General features: G+C 46.8%; 1 protein-coding gene across 1 annotated transcript in view; it reads right to left on the reverse strand.

Moving 5' to 3' along the window:
- SCRN1 (secernin 1) overlaps positions 1 to 18,605 on the reverse strand; it is a 59,139-nt gene that overhangs the window by 6,992 nt on the left and 33,542 nt on the right. The window contains exons 3-6 of the mRNA XM_036074480.2: positions 15,301 to 15,482; positions 11,490 to 11,692; positions 8,237 to 8,431; positions 5,870 to 6,035 (exon numbers count right to left, since the gene is read on the reverse strand). Of these exons, the coding sequence (XP_035930373.1) occupies positions 5,870 to 6,035; positions 8,237 to 8,431; positions 11,490 to 11,692; positions 15,301 to 15,482 (746 nt within the window). The remainder of the gene's footprint in view (positions 1 to 5,869; positions 6,036 to 8,236; positions 8,432 to 11,489; positions 11,693 to 15,300; positions 15,483 to 18,605) is intronic.

The raw sequence follows: 18,605 nt of genomic DNA on the forward strand, positions 1-18,605 counted from the left end.
TGCCTACGTATCCAAAAAAAGCAGAATGTGGATAACTCAGTGGTCCCCAAACCTTCTGATTTCTTGCCAAGCCTTATAGAAAATCACACTAAACTTCCAACTAGGTGAGGAGAATCTCTGCCATTTTCCCACACTTAAAGCTCAAAGGGTAGCTTCTTAAATGCCCCTTGATCAAATGTATGTTCACTAATGGCCCAGAAAGTAAATGACGTGACCAAGGTCACATGTCCAGCCAGTGGCAAAGTTGAAACTGCCACTGGAGTCATGAGGCACCTCCCCTCCCAGGCCACCTGCACAGGGCAGGGCACACTTCGTCATACTGTGGAGCTCTGCCAGGCTGTCCCAGGGATGGCTCTGAGGCAGGACACAGCTGAGGGGGCTCCAGAAAGCCGGTTCTGCTCTGTCCTCGGTTTCGGAGAAGCCACCTACCCCGGAATTCGCTCCAGTCACTCAGCCCCTCCACAGTGCGCTGTGACAGATAATAGGCCCACAAGGGGAGAGCGCTTCCAGTGGCAAAGGGCAGCCCCGCAGCCTGGTTAATGAGGAGGTTTATAGCTGGCTGAGCTGCTCTGAAGGGACAATCCAGCCTCATGAGGGACAATTAAACAGAGGAAGCCATGAGCAACACAAAAGAAACCACGTCACCACAGCCATCAGCTCTCCCTGAGACAAATCTCAGGTCTAAGACGCAGTGTGATGACAGGAAACACAGCAGGGGCTTCCACGGTCTGGCTCAGAGGTCTGCAGAATGTTAGCCTTGGTTGACACTTGGAGCCAAAGCCAAGAAACACGCTCCCCTAGAGGCATCTTTGCCTTATCCGTCCTTTCTGTCTTCCAAAACCTCATGATAGATGCACTGAGCCAGGGTTAAAAAAAAAAAAAAAATCTGTTTTCCTTTCAAAACACAATTACCATGAAAACCCCTACCATTTTATAGTGTATCATAATTTTCAAAGTGCTTGCATTCAGTTCTCCTGGTACTCCTATTTATCCATTCATTTACCAGTAAATATGTGTTGAGTGGTGACTGAGTAGCAGACACCTGTTCTAGGTGCTAAGGATACAGCAATGAATAAGGCAGGGCAAAAATTCCCATCCCATTTTACAGATGAGAAGACTAAGGCTCACAGCAGCTAAGTGCTTGGTGCACAGGCACGTTCCCAGTAAGTGGCAAATGGAGAACTACATTCAGATGTCCAAAGCTGAGGTCAGTTTTTCCCCACTACTTCTCACCATTATATATCCTTCTGTTGGATTTTTATACACATTGTGCAGAAAAACAAAACACTTTTTGTGCTTTGGGGTTTGGAATTTTTGTTATCAGCGGCCAGCCAGCACTTCTGACCTCAAACATGGCTCTGTTCTCACCAAAGGTGCAGACAGTCCCGTGGCGACTAAGCCAGGCTTATGCGGTGCCCTGGAGTCCCCGGCAGAGCCGCGGAGGGGAGTCTGGCACACGGCGGGGAGAAGCACAGGCTCCCGCTCAGGTGAATCTGCTAAACTTTCAACCAAGCTCAGAAGAACCCAGAAGAGCCAGTTTTCTCTCAATTGCAGGTGTCCCTGTGCATGGGTCACTCTGGCTCTTCACTGTGAGTCACTTTAGTCACACAGTCACAACCACATCTGGCTGAGAGCAGGACCTACCAGTGAAGAGCCTTTCTGTTTAGAGGAAAAGCGAACTAGTACTTTCGGAGCATGACAAGCTTAGGGCTGGATCCAGATACTCTGGAAGGTTTTGAAGTCAAAATTGTAGGGTGGGAGAGAGATGGTGCTGAATGGATCTGGGATGAAATTGCGGGGGGGGGGGGGGTGGCTATTTTGCATGGGGCCCTCAGCTCTGTGGCCGTCTGAGCCCTGCATGGCACCAGAGCTGTATTTACACAGGCTGTGGAGTGTCTTCACCAACAAAGAGGTGCCACTGGTCGCTACATTTGAATTAACCAGATGAGACAGTCTCAGTTAATCCAATTCAGCCTCTCAAGCTTAGTACACCGGGAGAAGAGGAGGAAACGCGCGTGCACGCACACGCGCACACATACTCCAGGTCCCTTGCATCTCCCCTGCTCTTTGCCACTAGTTAAAGAAGTCCAAACACCGTATTTTCCTAGAACTTTCTCTCTATTTTCTATTTCCTAGGCTTAAGTACACAGCCTAAAACAATTAGAGAAATGGGTTAGGAAATAGCCTTCTAATATTTAAAATGGAAAATTTTTAAATTTTCTCCCCCTCCTGGTTTATCCATCCAGTACGTTGAGTATTTGTGGGCTTTCTCAGAGCTGGGGGCCTCTGGGTGATGTGCCGCTTGGACAACTGTATCTGAAGCAAATAAGCCCTGACCCACGATGTCTGCCAGTTTCTGCGGTGTAACCCATGGCAAGTTCCCAGTGTGATGCCACTGAACACAGGGGATGGCAAGAGAGGCACATAATCAGCTCTCGCTGGCGCCAGCACCCTGTGGGACTCCGAATGTCATGGTCTCAAAGTGCTAAGGGGCCTCTCTACTCTTTCCCCTTCCAATTCTTCATGTCGCTGAAACTTTGGCAAGTGCCGGCTTCCACCAAGGAAATGGCTTACAAAGGCCAGAACCAGAGCGCTAACGCCAGTCGGTGTCACAACGTGGGTGACAGAGGCACCGGCTGACTCAGCAGAACATTAGTATTACAGAATCTGCCTTCTCAGTAAAATTAATGAAAGGTCTTTTGCATCTCCCTGTATCTCTCAATCTCTGACTTCTGCATCTCCATCCAGCTCTCAAACTTGCATAGTACCTGGCGCATACTGGGAAGGAAGGAGAAAGAGAAAAAGAGAATGCGAGAACAAATTATTTTGAGAGAAGGATCTGTAATGAATGCAGTGAGCAAAGGGCAGAGACGTGCTGAAGCAGACAGAATAGTTCCAAACATGAGTTGGGAGGGATAAAGAACACAGTCTTGCTCTAGGATCATAATCTTCTGCAAGCCCCCTGCTCTGAAATGATTTCCTGAAATCATCTCTCTAATGTTTTTAGCGTCAGCAGAAGCCAGCTAAAATTTCCCCGGTTTACCACTTAAAAGCCCAAGAGTAGGTAATTATGTTTCCTGCTGACAAAATACAAAATGTTAAACATGCCCAATTAGAGAGACACATGGAAATGTTCAATGTGTGATAGTTCTCATGGTCACAGTAAGAAATGCTGCTCACTTAGCCCTGGAAGATAGAAATGAATGTCTTCCAGAAAGCCCTTAATCTTCTTTAAGGTCTTTTCAATTAATTTAACCATGAATAATTTTCTTTTAAAAATCACTTGAAATTTTCCATATTCAATAGGAGAAGGCTATTTCCCAGCCCAAGTTTAGAACTGTACGAGACCATGTACTTCAGTCTAGGAAATGGCATTCCTTATATTAGTGCCCTGGCCTCACAGAGCCCTGTCTTCTAAGCACAGTTGGAGCAGGTGCCTGAGACATCAGAAGCAAAAGGGGTGGTACAGGTCTTCTTCGGTGCAACCCACTCCCTCAAAGGCTCCTGGTCCCCAATGAACATGTCCAAATACGTTGGCAGAGCATTCCCGTCACTTTAAAGTAGGGCTCTAAGTGCCCACATGTACCCCTGTGAGCCAGCAGAGTGTTCTCAAGACGCGGCTGATCCACCAGCGATGGGGGCATGCTGAGTCAGAGTCCATGAGGGCAAGCCCAGACGACAGGGGAGGACGAACCCCAGAGCTGGTGGACCACAAAGGGGGCGAGAGCGGGGCCATCCATGAGACCAAGCATCGAGCACTGGGAGATAAGATCAAGAGGAGGCAGCTGGGATCAAACAGGAGCACATCCTGGGAGGCTGGCTGGAACACCGTGGAGCTGAGGCCAGCAGAGGGGCCACGCAAGGGTGGCTGGGCTCGTTTACTGGAGGAGTGGGGGGTGGAGGAGAGACGGAAACCTAATCTACAATAGGACACTGCTTCAGGGCTCTCTGCATTTGCGCATGTTCCCTCTACCAAAATGTCATTCCTGCTTTTTGTACCCAACACTCTTCCTCTTCCCAGAATGCCTGGCACTCAAGGGATCCTTCCTCCGTGAAGCTTGCTCCTTCATCATCTCCTCCAAGCCACCTGTTACCTTGTGCATACTTCATCCCTAGTACCCAACAAGCATGATATTTGGTATATAGTAGGTGCCTAATAAGTTCTGTTGAATGAATAAATGAATGAAGGAAAAACTAAGAATAGCTTATACTGAATTTAATAGTCAGGTCCTGCTGAAATTGATATTGGCAGTGGTTTAAAGGTAAGGCTGAGAGGCGCCTGGGTGGCTCAGTCAGTTAAGTGTCTGACTCTTGATTTCAGCTCAGGTCATGACCTCAAGGTTGTGAGACAATGCCCCGCGTTGGGCTCTCTGCTGGGTGTGGAGCCTGCCTAAGATTCTCTCTCTCCCTCTCCTGCTGCCCCTCCTCCCCACCCTACTTGCACACACGGGTCTCTCTCTCTCTCTCTAAACATAAAAAAAGAAAAAAAGAAAAGAAAAAGTAAGGCCAAAAGGTCAAGAGAGGTACTGGGCTTTCCCCTGAGTCATCCAAGAAACAGTCCCTAGCTAGATGCCATCACTGTCTTATATTCCTGGAACAATAAGAGAAGAATAAATATGTTCGGCTGGAAGGAATGAAATTGAACAGCTACAGACTTCCTGGTAGCACTCAAAGATTTGACACCCAATATCCAAACAGTGATAATGGTTTTCAGCCAATGGAACCCCTAAAAATTACCAGGGAAACTACTGGAATAGAAAGTCTTCTAGAGTTTTCCAGGCTGGGGATCAGTCTTAGTTGACAGATTCCTGAGCCCACCTTAAAGATTCTGACACAATAGGTTTGGGTCAAGGCACCTGTACTTTTCAAAAACTCCCCCAAGTGATTCTGATAATGAACAGAATTAGAAACCATTGGATGGTTGTGTCTAAGCCACTGACGATGTGACCTGTGGTATATGGGACTGAACACTACCAGGGAGAGGGACAGCTGTCTGCCTGGCAAATCAGAGATAGTCTTAATAAAGAGAAGTTAAACCTACTGTGTATTTACTTGGATTATCTCATTTAATCCCCCCAACAAGCATACAAAGTCGGAGCCAGTGTTATCCTCATTGTACAGTACAGACACTCAAGCTTACAGAGGTTAAGTAACTTACCAGCCACTAAGTGAGACACATGGAATTCAAAATCCTGGCAATTTATTCTAGAGGCTGTGTTCTTAAACAGTGAACAATACAACCCCTTTGCTGAAGTATGTGGGCAGAAAGCAACCCCCTGAAACACAACGTCTTAAGGAAGCGGCCAATGCACTTGACATTGCTTCCATCTGCACGGCCTCTGGACCATTTTGTCCTCTAATTTATAGGAACTGACTGCTTTGATAAATCTTGGGCATTTCTGCATCTGTCTCACTGTGTGGTTATTTATGTTTGCATCCCTCAAATATAGCACAACACCTGGCCCATGATATCAACTCAATACATATTTGCTGAATTTAAAACAATCTGATTCCATGAATGTCATAAAATGATGTGACTAAGGGCACTTGGGTGGCTCAGTCAGTTAAGCGTCTGACTCTTGATCTCAGTGCGTGCGGATCTTGATCTCAAGGGGCATGAGTTTGAGCCCCGTGCTGGGCTCCATGCTGGGAAGGGAGCCTACTTAAAAAAAAAACAAAAAACTGATGTGACTAAAGCCAAGAGCTTCCCTTAGTCAAAGTTCTTCGTGCTCATTGGCCACTCTGACCACAACTGAACAATGTGACTCAGCTACAGAAGGGGAGGTACAGTAACATAGTATATACTTATTGGATGAGCTTTCAAGGGACGCACATACTCTCTGCCAGCACAGCTGTGTCTCAGACAAACCTGGAAGGATCTGGGGTCCCAGTGAAGTAGTGAATGCATGGCGAGCTTCTGTTCTGAGGCAGAACAGACACTACGCTGGCTGTGGTAAGGAAAGACTCGGAGTCTACACAGACTCCACTGGCTTTGTCCCGCAAGATGTCGATCATAGTCTGCACAGTGATGCTTTCTGTAAAGAAAAAAAAAAAAAGACAGAAAGAGAGAAGCTATAACAGTGGCAGGTTGTTAACCAAAATCCATTCATTCCTTTTCCATTTTAGTAACGGAACCCTTGAATGGATAGCTGGGAACATTAACTGCCCAGCTACAGACTACATTTCCCAGCTTCCCTTGTGGCTACGTGTGACCACATGACAAATCTTGACCAATGGGAGATGAAATGATATGTGCAACTTTCTCATCACCCCCATAGAAAGGACAGTTTGCCCTTCACCTTTCCCCCACTTGCTGCTGCCGAGGACATGCCTGCAAGTGGACCACAGATGGAAATCCTGCGTTCAAGCAGAATAACCCACCAGCCCTGGACTATCCATATACATCTAGACTGTAACATGGGAGAAAAATAAGCTTCCATTGTCTTTAAGCCATATTATTTTGGAGTGTCTTTGTTGGAGCACTTAGCAATTCCTCAACAAATGCAGTACACAATAGAATGATATCCACAGGAAAGTACATGCCATCTATGCACACCACTAAGCAAGCTCTCTCGTACACTCTTGCTGGTTAGAGTTAATACGATATTTGGAGAATGGCCTCTGCAATGGCAGAGATTCACATAGAGAAGTATTTAGAATATTCAGAGCCATTATGACTATTGGCTCTGACTTCAATTAAATGTGTCAACAATTCCTTAACTACACAGGACCCCAGCTTTACATTTTCTCTCTCTGATTATAATTCATTAAAACACTATTCTTACGGTCTGTGTTCAGAAAGATGGAATCAAAGCATCACATAGGGAAAAGGTGTCTTAAACTTCACTAACACAACTCAAATCCTTTTTGTAAGTTCCTATTTATAATATGTCATACCTAAAAATATTAACTATAAAAGCCTTGATTTCTTCAACTACCTAGTGCTCAAATGTTCTCATTGTCTCATAAATGAGTTTATTGATTTAAATCAGGATCCAATAGGTTAATAATGTCTCAAATCTCCCCTAATCTCTGCCTCTCGTTTTACTTCCTTGCATTTTATTTGTTGGGCCGTTTCTCCTATAGAATTTCCCACAGTCTGAACTATGCAGATGGCACCCCCTGGTGTTTCATTTAATGTGCCCCCATCCTCTGTATTTCCTGTAAACTAGTAGCTAGATCCAGAGGCTTCATCAGATTTAGGTTTGATGTTTTGGCGGGACTATGTCACATCTGGTATTATATACTTTTATCAAGCTAGTTTTCTTTTTAACTCTTAGGGTTTTTTTTTTTTAAGCTCTCATTTTAAAATGGATACTTTCTTACCTTCCTACCCTGAATCCATTAATTAAGCTCCACAGCAAAAGTCCTTGAAGTGTTCTTCTATATTAAGCGTCAGCAAACTTTTTCTTAAAGAACCAGATAGTAAATATTTCAGGCTTAGGGGCCACACCATCCCTGTTGTAACTCACTGTGAAACTGGGCTACTATAACATGGAAACAGCCATAGACAATCCCTAAATAAGTGTGTATGGCTGTGTTCCAATAAAATTCTGGCTGCCAACGGGTCATAGTCTGCCAACCCCCATTCTGAATGATCACAGGTTTAACTTACAAAACACAAATATCACTGGCAAATATAAAATGTGGCCACGGTGGCTTCTTTGGAAGGGTTTCCACTCAGACACCAAAGTAACAAGCTATCCAGTCACCACATTTACCTCAATTTGGATTCTGATTGAGTCAATAACTGGAGGGAAGACAGAGGGTTTGGGAAGAGAATTCAGGTCAACAGTTCAACTCAATAAATGTTCACAGAGCAAAAGACTATAATGGGCACCACAAGGGGATCCCACGATGAATAAAGGACAACGCCCCGCCCTCAAGGCCCAGCAAGCTAATGAGAGAGGTAAACACAGAAGACAATAACTCAAATATACAAAGGCTGAGGTAGAAGGAAGGCTGCAATAAGTATCATAAAGACACCGATGTTTAAAGGTGAAGTAACGTCAGAAGGAGAAGAACCTTCCATGGATAAGGAAGCGTCCTACAACAAGAGATACATGTCGTCACCCTGCCGGCTCCTCAGGGCCGTCAACACAGGTCGGTCTCTATGTACAGGGTCTATTGTCATCTCCTCCTCTTTGCTCACCCTCCTAAGATCAGAGGAGTTCTCTGAAATAGCTACAAGACGACAGGTGTGAGAGGGAGAACCGTAAGGGATATGCAAACTCACCTTCTTTCTTGTCTATGCTGTCTTTGCCTGCACAGCAGTCTAGATGGTCATCAGCTGAAGAAAAAACTTCAGAAAAATTGAACTCATCCTCTCCCGTCCACCAGCCTTGACTCTGAGCATAACTCCTGAGTTCAGGGTGCTCCGCATCGATCTTAGTGGTGAGTGAAAGCTGATTGCAAATGCACTTCACTCCCTCTGGAGAGAGTACAAAGCCCCGTTAGTTGGAAATGTGCTTAGAAAGACTTAGTCAAGAAATGGAAATTTACAGGGAATCCCTTCTCTGCAATTCAACTTTAACTACAGAGAGGAATCGATTCTATTTTTGAAGACAGAAACACACAATCCTTGGTCCTCTTTTAAGGAGACCTCCCAGAAGGTTTGACCAGTCCTGACAGGGCATTACCACATTTTAAATGAGCAACGGTCACTTGATCTACAATTCACATTCGAAAGGAAACATGTGAAGCCCTCATTATGGCTAAATAAGCCCCAAGCATTTATTACTTACAAGAAAAGTGAACGGTTTCTTGAAAGAGACATGGCACGACTAACAAGACTTATGAATGTCACAACTGTGGAGTTCTCCTCCCCAATTCAGCCTTCCTCCACTTGAGGAACACTCTACGCCACCACCCTCTGCCCAAATACATCATTTTTGGAAAATACAAATATGAATACTTCTTCATTCAGCTTTTTTTTTCGAGCCCCAACATTTAGAAAAACACAATGGCACTGATAATGAGTGCTTCTAAAAGAGTGGAATGCACCTGTCAATATATGTGTCTCTGAGTCTATCAGGGGTGTGTGTGTGTGTGTGTGTGTGTGTGTGTGTGTGTGTACATGTGTATCCATGTATATGAGCATGGAAACTCTATGGGAATATTTTTCTCATAAAAATATAAGTATGACTAAAGAAGTCTAGAATCAGAAACACCTGCACTCAGAGTACACTGGGCTTGATGGAGGAGGGTGAGGCCAGAACTTCTCGCTCTGGCTCCTCCCAAGCCTCAGCCACAAATACCCTGAGGACGACTTGGCCTTCAAGCTTCCAGATGCTGTCTAGAACACTAAGAAGTTATGAGTTGTAGTTCAAAAAGGCCCTCCATATTTGCTGCTTCCAGGGAGCATGCTGATCTTCTAAATTCTTGGAGAATGAAGTAGAGAGCTCAAACCACAAGCTGCAATAAAGCCATTACTGCCTGAAAACCAGTTCCTAGAGACAAGGCCAGTACTGGACGGAGTTCTTCCAGTATGTTCTACTTCACTGACTTATTCTTCCAAAACAAGTATTCCTAGCGGATGGGCATTGGCCCTCTGCCATTCATCTTCTCAGAGGACAACCCAAGAAGAAAACTACTTTAAAAAATTAAAAATAGGGCGCCTGGGTGGCTCAGTTGGTTAAGCAACTGCCTTCGGCTCAGGCCATGATCCTGGAGTGCCAGGATCGAGTCCCACATCGGGCTCCTTGCTCAGCGGGGAGTCTGCTACTCCCTCTGACCTTCCCCCCCTCATGCTGTCTCTCATTCTCTCTCTCGCAAATAAATAAAATCTTAAAAAAAAAAATTAAAAATAAAAAGTAGCTTTGGCCTAAATAAGTGATTTTGGCATTCTTCATACTAAGCTATCAAAAAAGTCTTGTGAACAACTCCACAGACAATATTTTCCTCAAGGGCTGATTTATAGTAGATGTTTGCTTTCGGGCATGTGAGCATTCAGGGGCCAGACTCACGAAATCCTACTGCTATCACACTGCTGTGGGGGGTGAAGACATGAAATCAATGAGGCCGAGGAATGGCTGGGGTTTTATGTCAATAGTTGGTGAAAGACAACACGCATTTTGAGGAGATGGATTTTTTAAGCTATATCTTGAAGGGAAACTAAGCTTTTGAAAGGCAGGTATAGATCATAAAGTTTTAAGTTCTACTGAAAAGCAACCTATGACGGCCTTATCAGCATGGACCACTAGCCCTCTTGATGGAACCATTTGATAGTAAGGCTTCGTCCTAGGAGAACGTTTTTGGGAAAGGAGTTTGAAGCTCTTGCACGGCAGGAGGCTTGGTGACCCGGCGGCCCACCCGGGCCCCAGCAGTCCTGAGGGCACACGTGGGTGGATGCTGGGCACGCGGCGGCGCAGAAACTCTCCGCGATCGTTGCAAGGGCGCCCTTGTGAGAATGTGGAGAAGCTGCCCTCCTCCAGGCAAGCACCGCAAGCCAGCCTCATTCGGGACCCAACATACCCGTCATCCGCTGCAACCCTGATCACCGCACTGACTTAGGCCACAGAAAACAACGGGCTTGATTCTCAACTATTGCAGTAGCTCTTCTGCTTCTAACTCAGGTGCGACTTGGTTCCAATCCCCCCTAAGGCAGAGATGGAAAACAGGTTTCATCCCTAGCATCGATTCTGAGCAACTGGAAGAGACTTCCTTGCAAATTCAGTTGAGAAAAATACAGAGGCCAAGTATAGGTCCCATACGGGAGAGTGTTATGTGTCTGCCACGAGCACAGGCGGGGAGAAATGGCAGCGCCCGGTCCATGTGCTTGTCATTCAGTCCTAAGGAATGTCAGTGGGGCTTCACTGGCCAATGCTCTCCTAGAACTCTTTAGTCCTCTCGGAAACCCTCTAGCCCATTCTGGGATGCCAGCCGCTCCCCGATATGAGGGTGCTAAGTGATGAGACAGGATAACCACAGCCCCCTCTAACATGTCCTCCCTCAGAACCGTCTCAGAACAAATGCTGCAGGGAGCACGGAGCAACCACTGAATGGGCAGTCCACCTTCCGAGTGCATTCCCTAGTCCTCTGCTTTTCTAGAAACACTGTCTCACAGAGAAATGAGCTTGTCGGCCCAGAGGCAGTCAATGGTCCCCACACGGATCCAAATTCCTCTTTCAGAGGAACATTCCAAGCACAAGGAGCTACGGGGCTGGGGGTGACGAGGGGCAGCTCCCTGTCCTGGTGGTTCGTTGACTGAATGGAACGGGAAAAATCACCATTCCTTTGGCCAAGTCAGAGTAACCATTTGGGTCACGAAACTGCTGGTAGTCAAAACTGGGTCCTGCCCAGAAAGGAAAGACAAAATAAGAAATGTCAAGGGTGTGTTTCCCAAGTGCTGACATCCCCGCGCCCCAGGTCTCTCCCTAGAAGCAGAGCCCAGAAGACAAGGTCTGGCACAGAGAGGGTGCGCGTCAGCGGCGGGACTCCTACGCGTCCGGGCAGCACCCGCCTCGGCCGCCACACCCACGCGGGCTCACCTGTGATCTGCTCGGCAGCCCAGTACTTCCCCACGGTCTCCAGCACCCAGGCCTCCTCACGATCCACGATCAGATACGCGCTTTGGAAGCTGTGGCAGGAGTCTGCGTCTTCATAGTAATTCCCACCTTGCCCGTGTTCTTGCAACAAGGCGACGATGACATCTAAGGCTTCTTTAGCTGTCGTTCCTCTTTCTAAACCAAGCCTGGAGCAAGAAAACCGGAGGTATACCTCAGTCCCTTGCTACCACGTGGTTTTTGCCACGCCAACCAAAGACTGGGACGAAGCCGAGGGACGAAGCGCGCCGACACGCGTCAACACGTTCGGTCCGCGGGCCGAGATGCAGATCACGCCACTTGAACGCAGAATACATCTCTCCCACGTTCAGCTCAAAATCATGGGGGTGTTTTCTGTCTTTGGGCACACCCCTCCCACACAGACGGAAGAGTCAGGAACCCAGCGGCTTCTCCCTCGTGAAGGGCAGCTCACCCGCCCTCTCGGTTCCTTTTCTAACTCTGGCTCCCTTGGCACTGGCCAGCTCAGCTCCAGCCTTATCAAGACCCCCTTTCTGGGGCTTATCCCCCCTCCTGCCTCCGGGCAAAAGGAAATCTCATACGCCAGGCATGTGGGTTGGTAATAAAAGTGTTCCATAGCCAGCCACTGTCCTCGGTGCATATAATTTACTCAGAGATCTCACTAGGAATGGGTGCCTGGTTGGGACATCCGTGCTTTTCAACATCTCTCTCCTCCGACCTATCAGCCTCCCTCTACTGCTGTGGCTTACAGCTTCCCTTATCAAAAAGTACATCCTTCTTCTGAAGTGACACAGCAGTCTCCTCCCAGCCTTCCAATTAGTTGGCCCCCTAAAGAGGGCACAGATACTGCCCTCTGCTCGACCCTGGGCAAGTTGTGTACTATATTTGAACTCAAATTTATGTCACCTGTAAGTACCTACATCATCAGGTTGCTCTGAGGACAGGTTTATGAGATAATGAATGTGAAAATATAAGCACAACTGCCCAGGCCCACGTAGGTGGTGGGTACGTTCGAGAGGCAGCCCCCTCTGGCAGAAAAACAGTGACTCAGAGAGAGAGAGAGGGAGCCAGCTTCCAATTCTGGTTGTGCCACCCACTGGCAGCATGACCTTCGGTAACCTAACCTTTCTGAAACCTGATTTTTTCATTTGTCAAGTCAAAAAGGCAGTACGTCCCTCTCAGGCTGATTCGAAAGAGGATGGCGCATGATACGTGCTTAGCACACGTCCATGTATCCATCTCTTCCTCCACATTATAATTCTGGGGCCAGGAGCCCAAGAACTTCGGAGCAGAGGCAGCGGTGCCTGCTAAGATGGTCGTGTGAGCCAGTTCTCGGGGAATTTACAACAGACCAATCGTTACTAAAATTCACCCGGCTTGATTCTTTCTGAAGAGACTTTCCCCGTGCTGCCAGGGAGAGGAAAAGATTATGCTACACACGTATTCTTGTAACAGGCTTATTTTCAGTCAGATCATTATATATCAATTCACTGGGCAGTTCTCAATTTTAGTTTATTTAGGAAGACTTGGTGACAAACCACTGATTTGGAAAGCTGAACCCTAAGACCTTAGGAGAGTGATAAAAAATAAACTCATTAGAAGATCGGATTAAGTAGACTTTTCTGTTGGTCAGTGTCATCTTCTCCAAAGAGGAATAGCAGAAGCAAGCACTCATCTGATCTTGAAGATCCAGAGCAAAGAAGTGTGCTATGAGCACCTCTACAGGTCTGCCCAAGCTGTGCCCCCAGGAGGGCCCCCTTCCTCCCTCCGCAGGTCCCTGGGAGCCTCTGGTCACATTGCCCCATGCATGCATTCCAAGCAGAAGCCTGTCCCCAGGGCTTCCGTAGGGCTCCAATTTGGCCATGCAAACATGTGCTAGGAGCATGTGCTACCTAGCCAGGGGCACCCCGCCTTTGGAAGCTGTGACTTCTTTTGTGCGGTGTCTAGCTCACTGTCCCGCTGTTCCGCCTGCTGCGTTCCACCCTGAGACGCCCAGTACATGCACTTGCCCTCCCACGCTGACTTCTGTGCCCTCCGTGCACAGCATCTGCAGCAGGACCTCGACACTCATCCACAGACACGACTCTGATCTCACTCTCCTACCCCCGGGCTGGGACCATGGGCAACGATACTCCTTTGTCCACCCGGCCCCTCCCACCTCGCCTCGGTGCCATGGGGCGAGGACAGGACAGCCTGCTCCACAGACTGCGAACAGCAGCGGGGTTACATGCTGTCCAGCCCTGACGGGGGGCAGAGGTGCTAGGGCTACAGCAGTCTAGGGTCATAAGTCACCCGATGTCAAGACGTCTGTTCCAAAGCCTTTCACAGTGGTCTGGCCTCTTAGATGGGGCAGATTCATGCGATTCAAAACCAGAACAGCATCTTTCTGGCCCCCATGCCTACTTCCACACTGGCTGCTTCACCTCATTACGGGCATGACCAGGGCAGGCAAAGGGATGAAATTTACTGGGCCAAGGTTAGAGTCTCGCTCTGACATCAGAAGTGTGTGCTTGGTCCAGGTTTTTCTGGGTCTTGGAGTTAGCTGCTCCCAAATTCAAATTCTTGTTTCATGGTAAATCCTTGGAAGAATCCCTATTTGCGGCCCATGACTCTCACACACGTATGTCAAGCTCACTGGGCCCTTTCCTGAAAGGTTAACAGACCTGTCCATCGGTTGGTGGAAGCTACAGACCACAGAGGTCTCAGCGTAAATGTGCACTTCCTCCCTACACAGCCTACAAAGGGTCAAAACCTCTACTCCTCTGCATAGAATGTTGGCTTTGGGAGGTTCTTTAGAGGTCATCCAATCTAAGGCCTCCCTTCAAACAAATGTAGAGACTGTGGGCCAGAGATGTGTTATAACTTGGTGTGTTCACACTGAAAACCAAGGCCCCTGGCTCCCAGCTTAATATTTTTTCAACTTAGTCATGATTCTATTGCATTTCACGATCCCAGAAAAAAGAAAGTCATTTCAGAATGTCATTTCATTCCAGCCCCCCCTCTCCTTTGGTCATTCAGTCCAAACCCAGCCATTGATCAGCGAGCACAGGCCAGGCACACAACTCTTGGTGCTTGTGACGCAGCAGAAAACGAGCAAAGATCCCCATCCCACCAAGCGCACACGCCCGCTCCCCCCTGTAACACAGAGCAGGGAAAGGGAAACAGACGACGGAAACGAAGAGGGGACAGGAGGGACATATGTCTCTTCTTTTTTCCTTTATATCTTATGTATTTTATATGATTCCTTTCTTCTTTCCTATAATTTAGATGTATTTCAAACCATAAACTTCACCCACTTAAAACATACAGTTCAGTGATTTTTAGTATATTCGCAAAGTTGCACAGCTATCACCGCAATCTAAATTTGGGACATCTTCAACACCCCACAAAGAAGCCCCATGTCCCTTAGGAATCACTCCCCATTTTCCCATCCCCAACCCCAGGCAACCACTAATCGACTTTCTACTACTATGACCTTGCCTCTTCTGGACATTTCATGTAAATGCAATCATACAATATGTGACCTTTTGCATCTGGCTTCTTTCACTTAGTATAATGTCTTCAAAATTCAAGCATGTAGCACTTGGCTCGTTTTTATTGCTTTAATAATATTCCATTGTAATCTACTCTCTTTTTTCTATCACCTTGAACTTCATATCAAAAGGCACACGTCTTCTTTGGGAGGCTTGTGTTACAAAATATGAGGTCTGGAGGAACATAAATCCTGTCCCCATTCCCCGCCTGTTGTGAGCAATCATTCCAAAGAATCACCGTGTACCTGACCAGATCCATCCCCAGTAAGGCTTCCGTCTCCGCGGCGGGTTCTCTGGCATCGATGGCTTCATTGGCTATGCATACTCCGTGCTCGTTGGCCCCCATTTCTGCCCCCCAAAGCCAGGCAGGTCTGCTTATCACAATGGCATGGGTCCTGGGGACTTGGTCGATTGAAATGTAAGTGCACTGAAAAACGAAGACAGGAAAGAAAAGACCATCACCTGCCAGGATCCACTTAGTTTCCACCCTGGTACTTACACTGACCCACCACATGAGTTACAAACAGAGCCCCAAAAAATGAAAGGCCTCAGGAACACCAGACTTAAAAAACACCCCAAGTCTCAATGCAGCTCAGAGGTGTCTGTGGCGAGTTGCGGTTTTGCCAACCAGGTGTCGGTCTCTGGCTCAAGCCCGGTTTACCCACAGTGCTCACGGATCCAGCAGTCATCTTCCTCAACCAGGTGTTCAGCCAACCTGTGCCCCAAATATTCTGTCTGGTCAATTCAGTAGGCACAGAGGGCACCGGAGTGTCACACATACATAGCTATTTATTCTCATAGGCAAAAAAATCCTTCTGGATCAGTGGTTTTCAAACTTCTTTAAAGTTATAGAGCCCTACTATAGAAGGAACTTTACCTGGAGGCCTAACATAGAAAGTGGATTAAAGGGAAAATGTGTTGCCTGAAGAACGGGGGTTCTTATGCCCCTGGCAATGATCCCAAGGGCTCCCTGGAACCCAGTTTGACAACCTCCACAATTGCTCTAGTGGCAGAAAAGGGAACATGATGATAATATTTAACATTTAACGAATGCATTAAATGCTCTCCTATACACTGTGCTTCCCTGTCTGTCTCATTTGATTCACACACTAAGCCTGTGCGGTGGACACACGAGGAGGCTGTCCTGAAAGGGCATGTCTCTAACTGTGGTCAGGCCTGCAAGACATACCCCTTGGTGTTGTATATCCAACCTTCTCCAGGCTGCCGTGTCTTTACCTGGAAAACAAGTGAGCTACTCTAGATCAAACGATTTTTCGCCTCAGAAGCCTGCCTTCACACGACTTCTTACATAGAAGCGTGAAGACAATAAAAGTGGTCAAAGTGTGTTGAGGCAAATGGAAGATGGGGCATGGGACGAGCTCACTCAGAGCCTGGCCTGCTGGTTCATCCCTCTGCCTCCCCACATTGGGCCCATGGGAGAGCTCCCTTGGAGAAACTGGAAAACCACTAAGCTAGGTTTTCCGTAAGGGGCCTCCTGACTCTGGCACTCTATCAGTCTAGGACATCCTCCGTGTGGTGGATGCAGCATGGAATTCAGGGCTCTAAATTACACAGAGCTCTTTGGCTCTCGGGGGAGAATTTTATCAGCGGCAGCAACCGTTTACATTTTAAATTGGGCACTGAAAAGCCTTGGCTCAACTGGGGCCTTGGATCTTTTTCTGATTCAAGACCCAGTTATATCGACTGAATGCAGCCCAGAAAGTTATTTTGCATTGATTTTCCATAATCTCTAAACCTCAGGTAAGAGCTGAAACGAGTGTGGCATGCACACTCATTGATCAGGTGACACACGTATCCTCATAATCCCTGTGGGGTGTCGCTCTGCACTGGGATAATGTTGTTTCACTTGATAAATATTGGTAAACTTACAGCTAATTAAATCAAGAGGCTGTCAAGAGACTCTTGAGTTTTTCATGGCAAACTGATAATAAAATACACTCTTGAAATGTTTTCCCCTATTCAGTTCCCAAAAGTTGTTTACTTTGAAAAACGATTCTGTTAGAGCAAAAACCTAGCCAAAGCAGCAAACAAACTATGGTCCTCTGTGCTCTTCTAATTTGTAATTGAAATTCATATCTTATAATTGTGTTTTTTCATGTAAAAAGCAGTTCAGGCATTTGACCAACATTTTCCAAAACCCCTGTGCACACTGAGCTCCAGTGACAAATTCTGTCTTGAAAATAATGAGGAAATATGGAAGGAATTTAAGATTTTTTTTTTTAAGATTTTATTTATTTGTTTGAGAGAGCGCGCACACAAGCAGGGGGAGGGGCAATAGGAGAGGGAGAAGCAGGCTCCCCGCTGAGTGGGGAGCCTGACAAGGGGCTCGATCCCAGGACCCTGAGATCATGCCTGAGCCAAAGTCAGACGTTTAACCGACAGATCCACCCAGGCACCCCTTAAGATTCTTAAGTATAGATTTATCATAAAAGTTTTTTTAAGGGAAGGAAAAAAGTAAAAATAAAGAATGGGTTTATTTGGGGCGCCTGGGTGGCTCCGCCAGTTCAGCGTCCGACTCTTGCTTTCGGGTCAGTTTGTGATCTCAGGGTCCGGAGACTGAGCCCCACGTTGGGCTCCATGCTCAGCAGGGAGTCTGCTTGAGGTTCTATCCCCCTCCTTCTCCCTCCCCTTCTGGTCCTTCCCCGGCCCCTCACACGCACTCTCTCTCTCTCTCTCTCTCAAATAAACAAATAAATAAAATCTTAAAAAAAAATAGAATGGGTTTCTTTATTTGTCTTCAAATTCGTTTTTACACATTCATTTCCATATCACCATTTACAGAGCACAAACCACACACAAGGCATTTTGTGCTAAGTGCTACTGGCAGATAAGTCAGTAAGGATGCCCAATTCCTGTCCTCTCAGTTGGGAAAGAAGGAGAAGGTACACATGCAAATTACCACGGCCACCAGCCCAACCTCAGTAGCTGTCACTGAAGCTGTATCGCCTATGTCACCTAACGTAGACTGCATCTTCCCCTTCCTCCCACCTTGTACATCTGATCAGTCTGATCCTGCCTTTTTTTTCACATTCCATTCCATTTATCCCTCTCCAAAATACTGTACAATTGACTCATGTACTGCATATGCTGTTCATTATGTCATCTCCCCCAGCTACAAGGTAAGCGCCATAAGGGCAGGGAGATATCTCCGTGGTTTAGTTCACTGATATATCCGAAATCTGGTACACACTAGGCATCAACAGATCTTTTTTTGAAAGAATGAATGAAGGAATGAAGGAAGGAATGAATGAAGGAATAAGTGAGTAGCAAATATCAGAGGGACATAATACAGGGTCAAAGAAAGAGGAAAATTATCCAAGTGACAGAGGCTTTATCAAGTGGTGACATCTGAGTTGATCTTGAAAAATGGGCTAGACATCAAGGTATTCCAGAAAGAGGTAAGAGCCAGAGAAGAGAGAGAGATGGGGATGTCAAAGGTGTGTTCATGATCCAGGGACACCCTCCTCTGTGACGCTCAGGGTAGCTACTGCGATGGCATTGAGTAATAGGACTGCAAGAGCTCAATAAG

Source organism: Halichoerus grypus, chromosome 12 (assembly GCF_964656455.1).
Source record: "Halichoerus grypus chromosome 12, mHalGry1.hap1.1, whole genome shotgun sequence".
NCBI lineage: Eukaryota > Metazoa > Chordata > Mammalia > Carnivora > Phocidae > Halichoerus > Halichoerus grypus.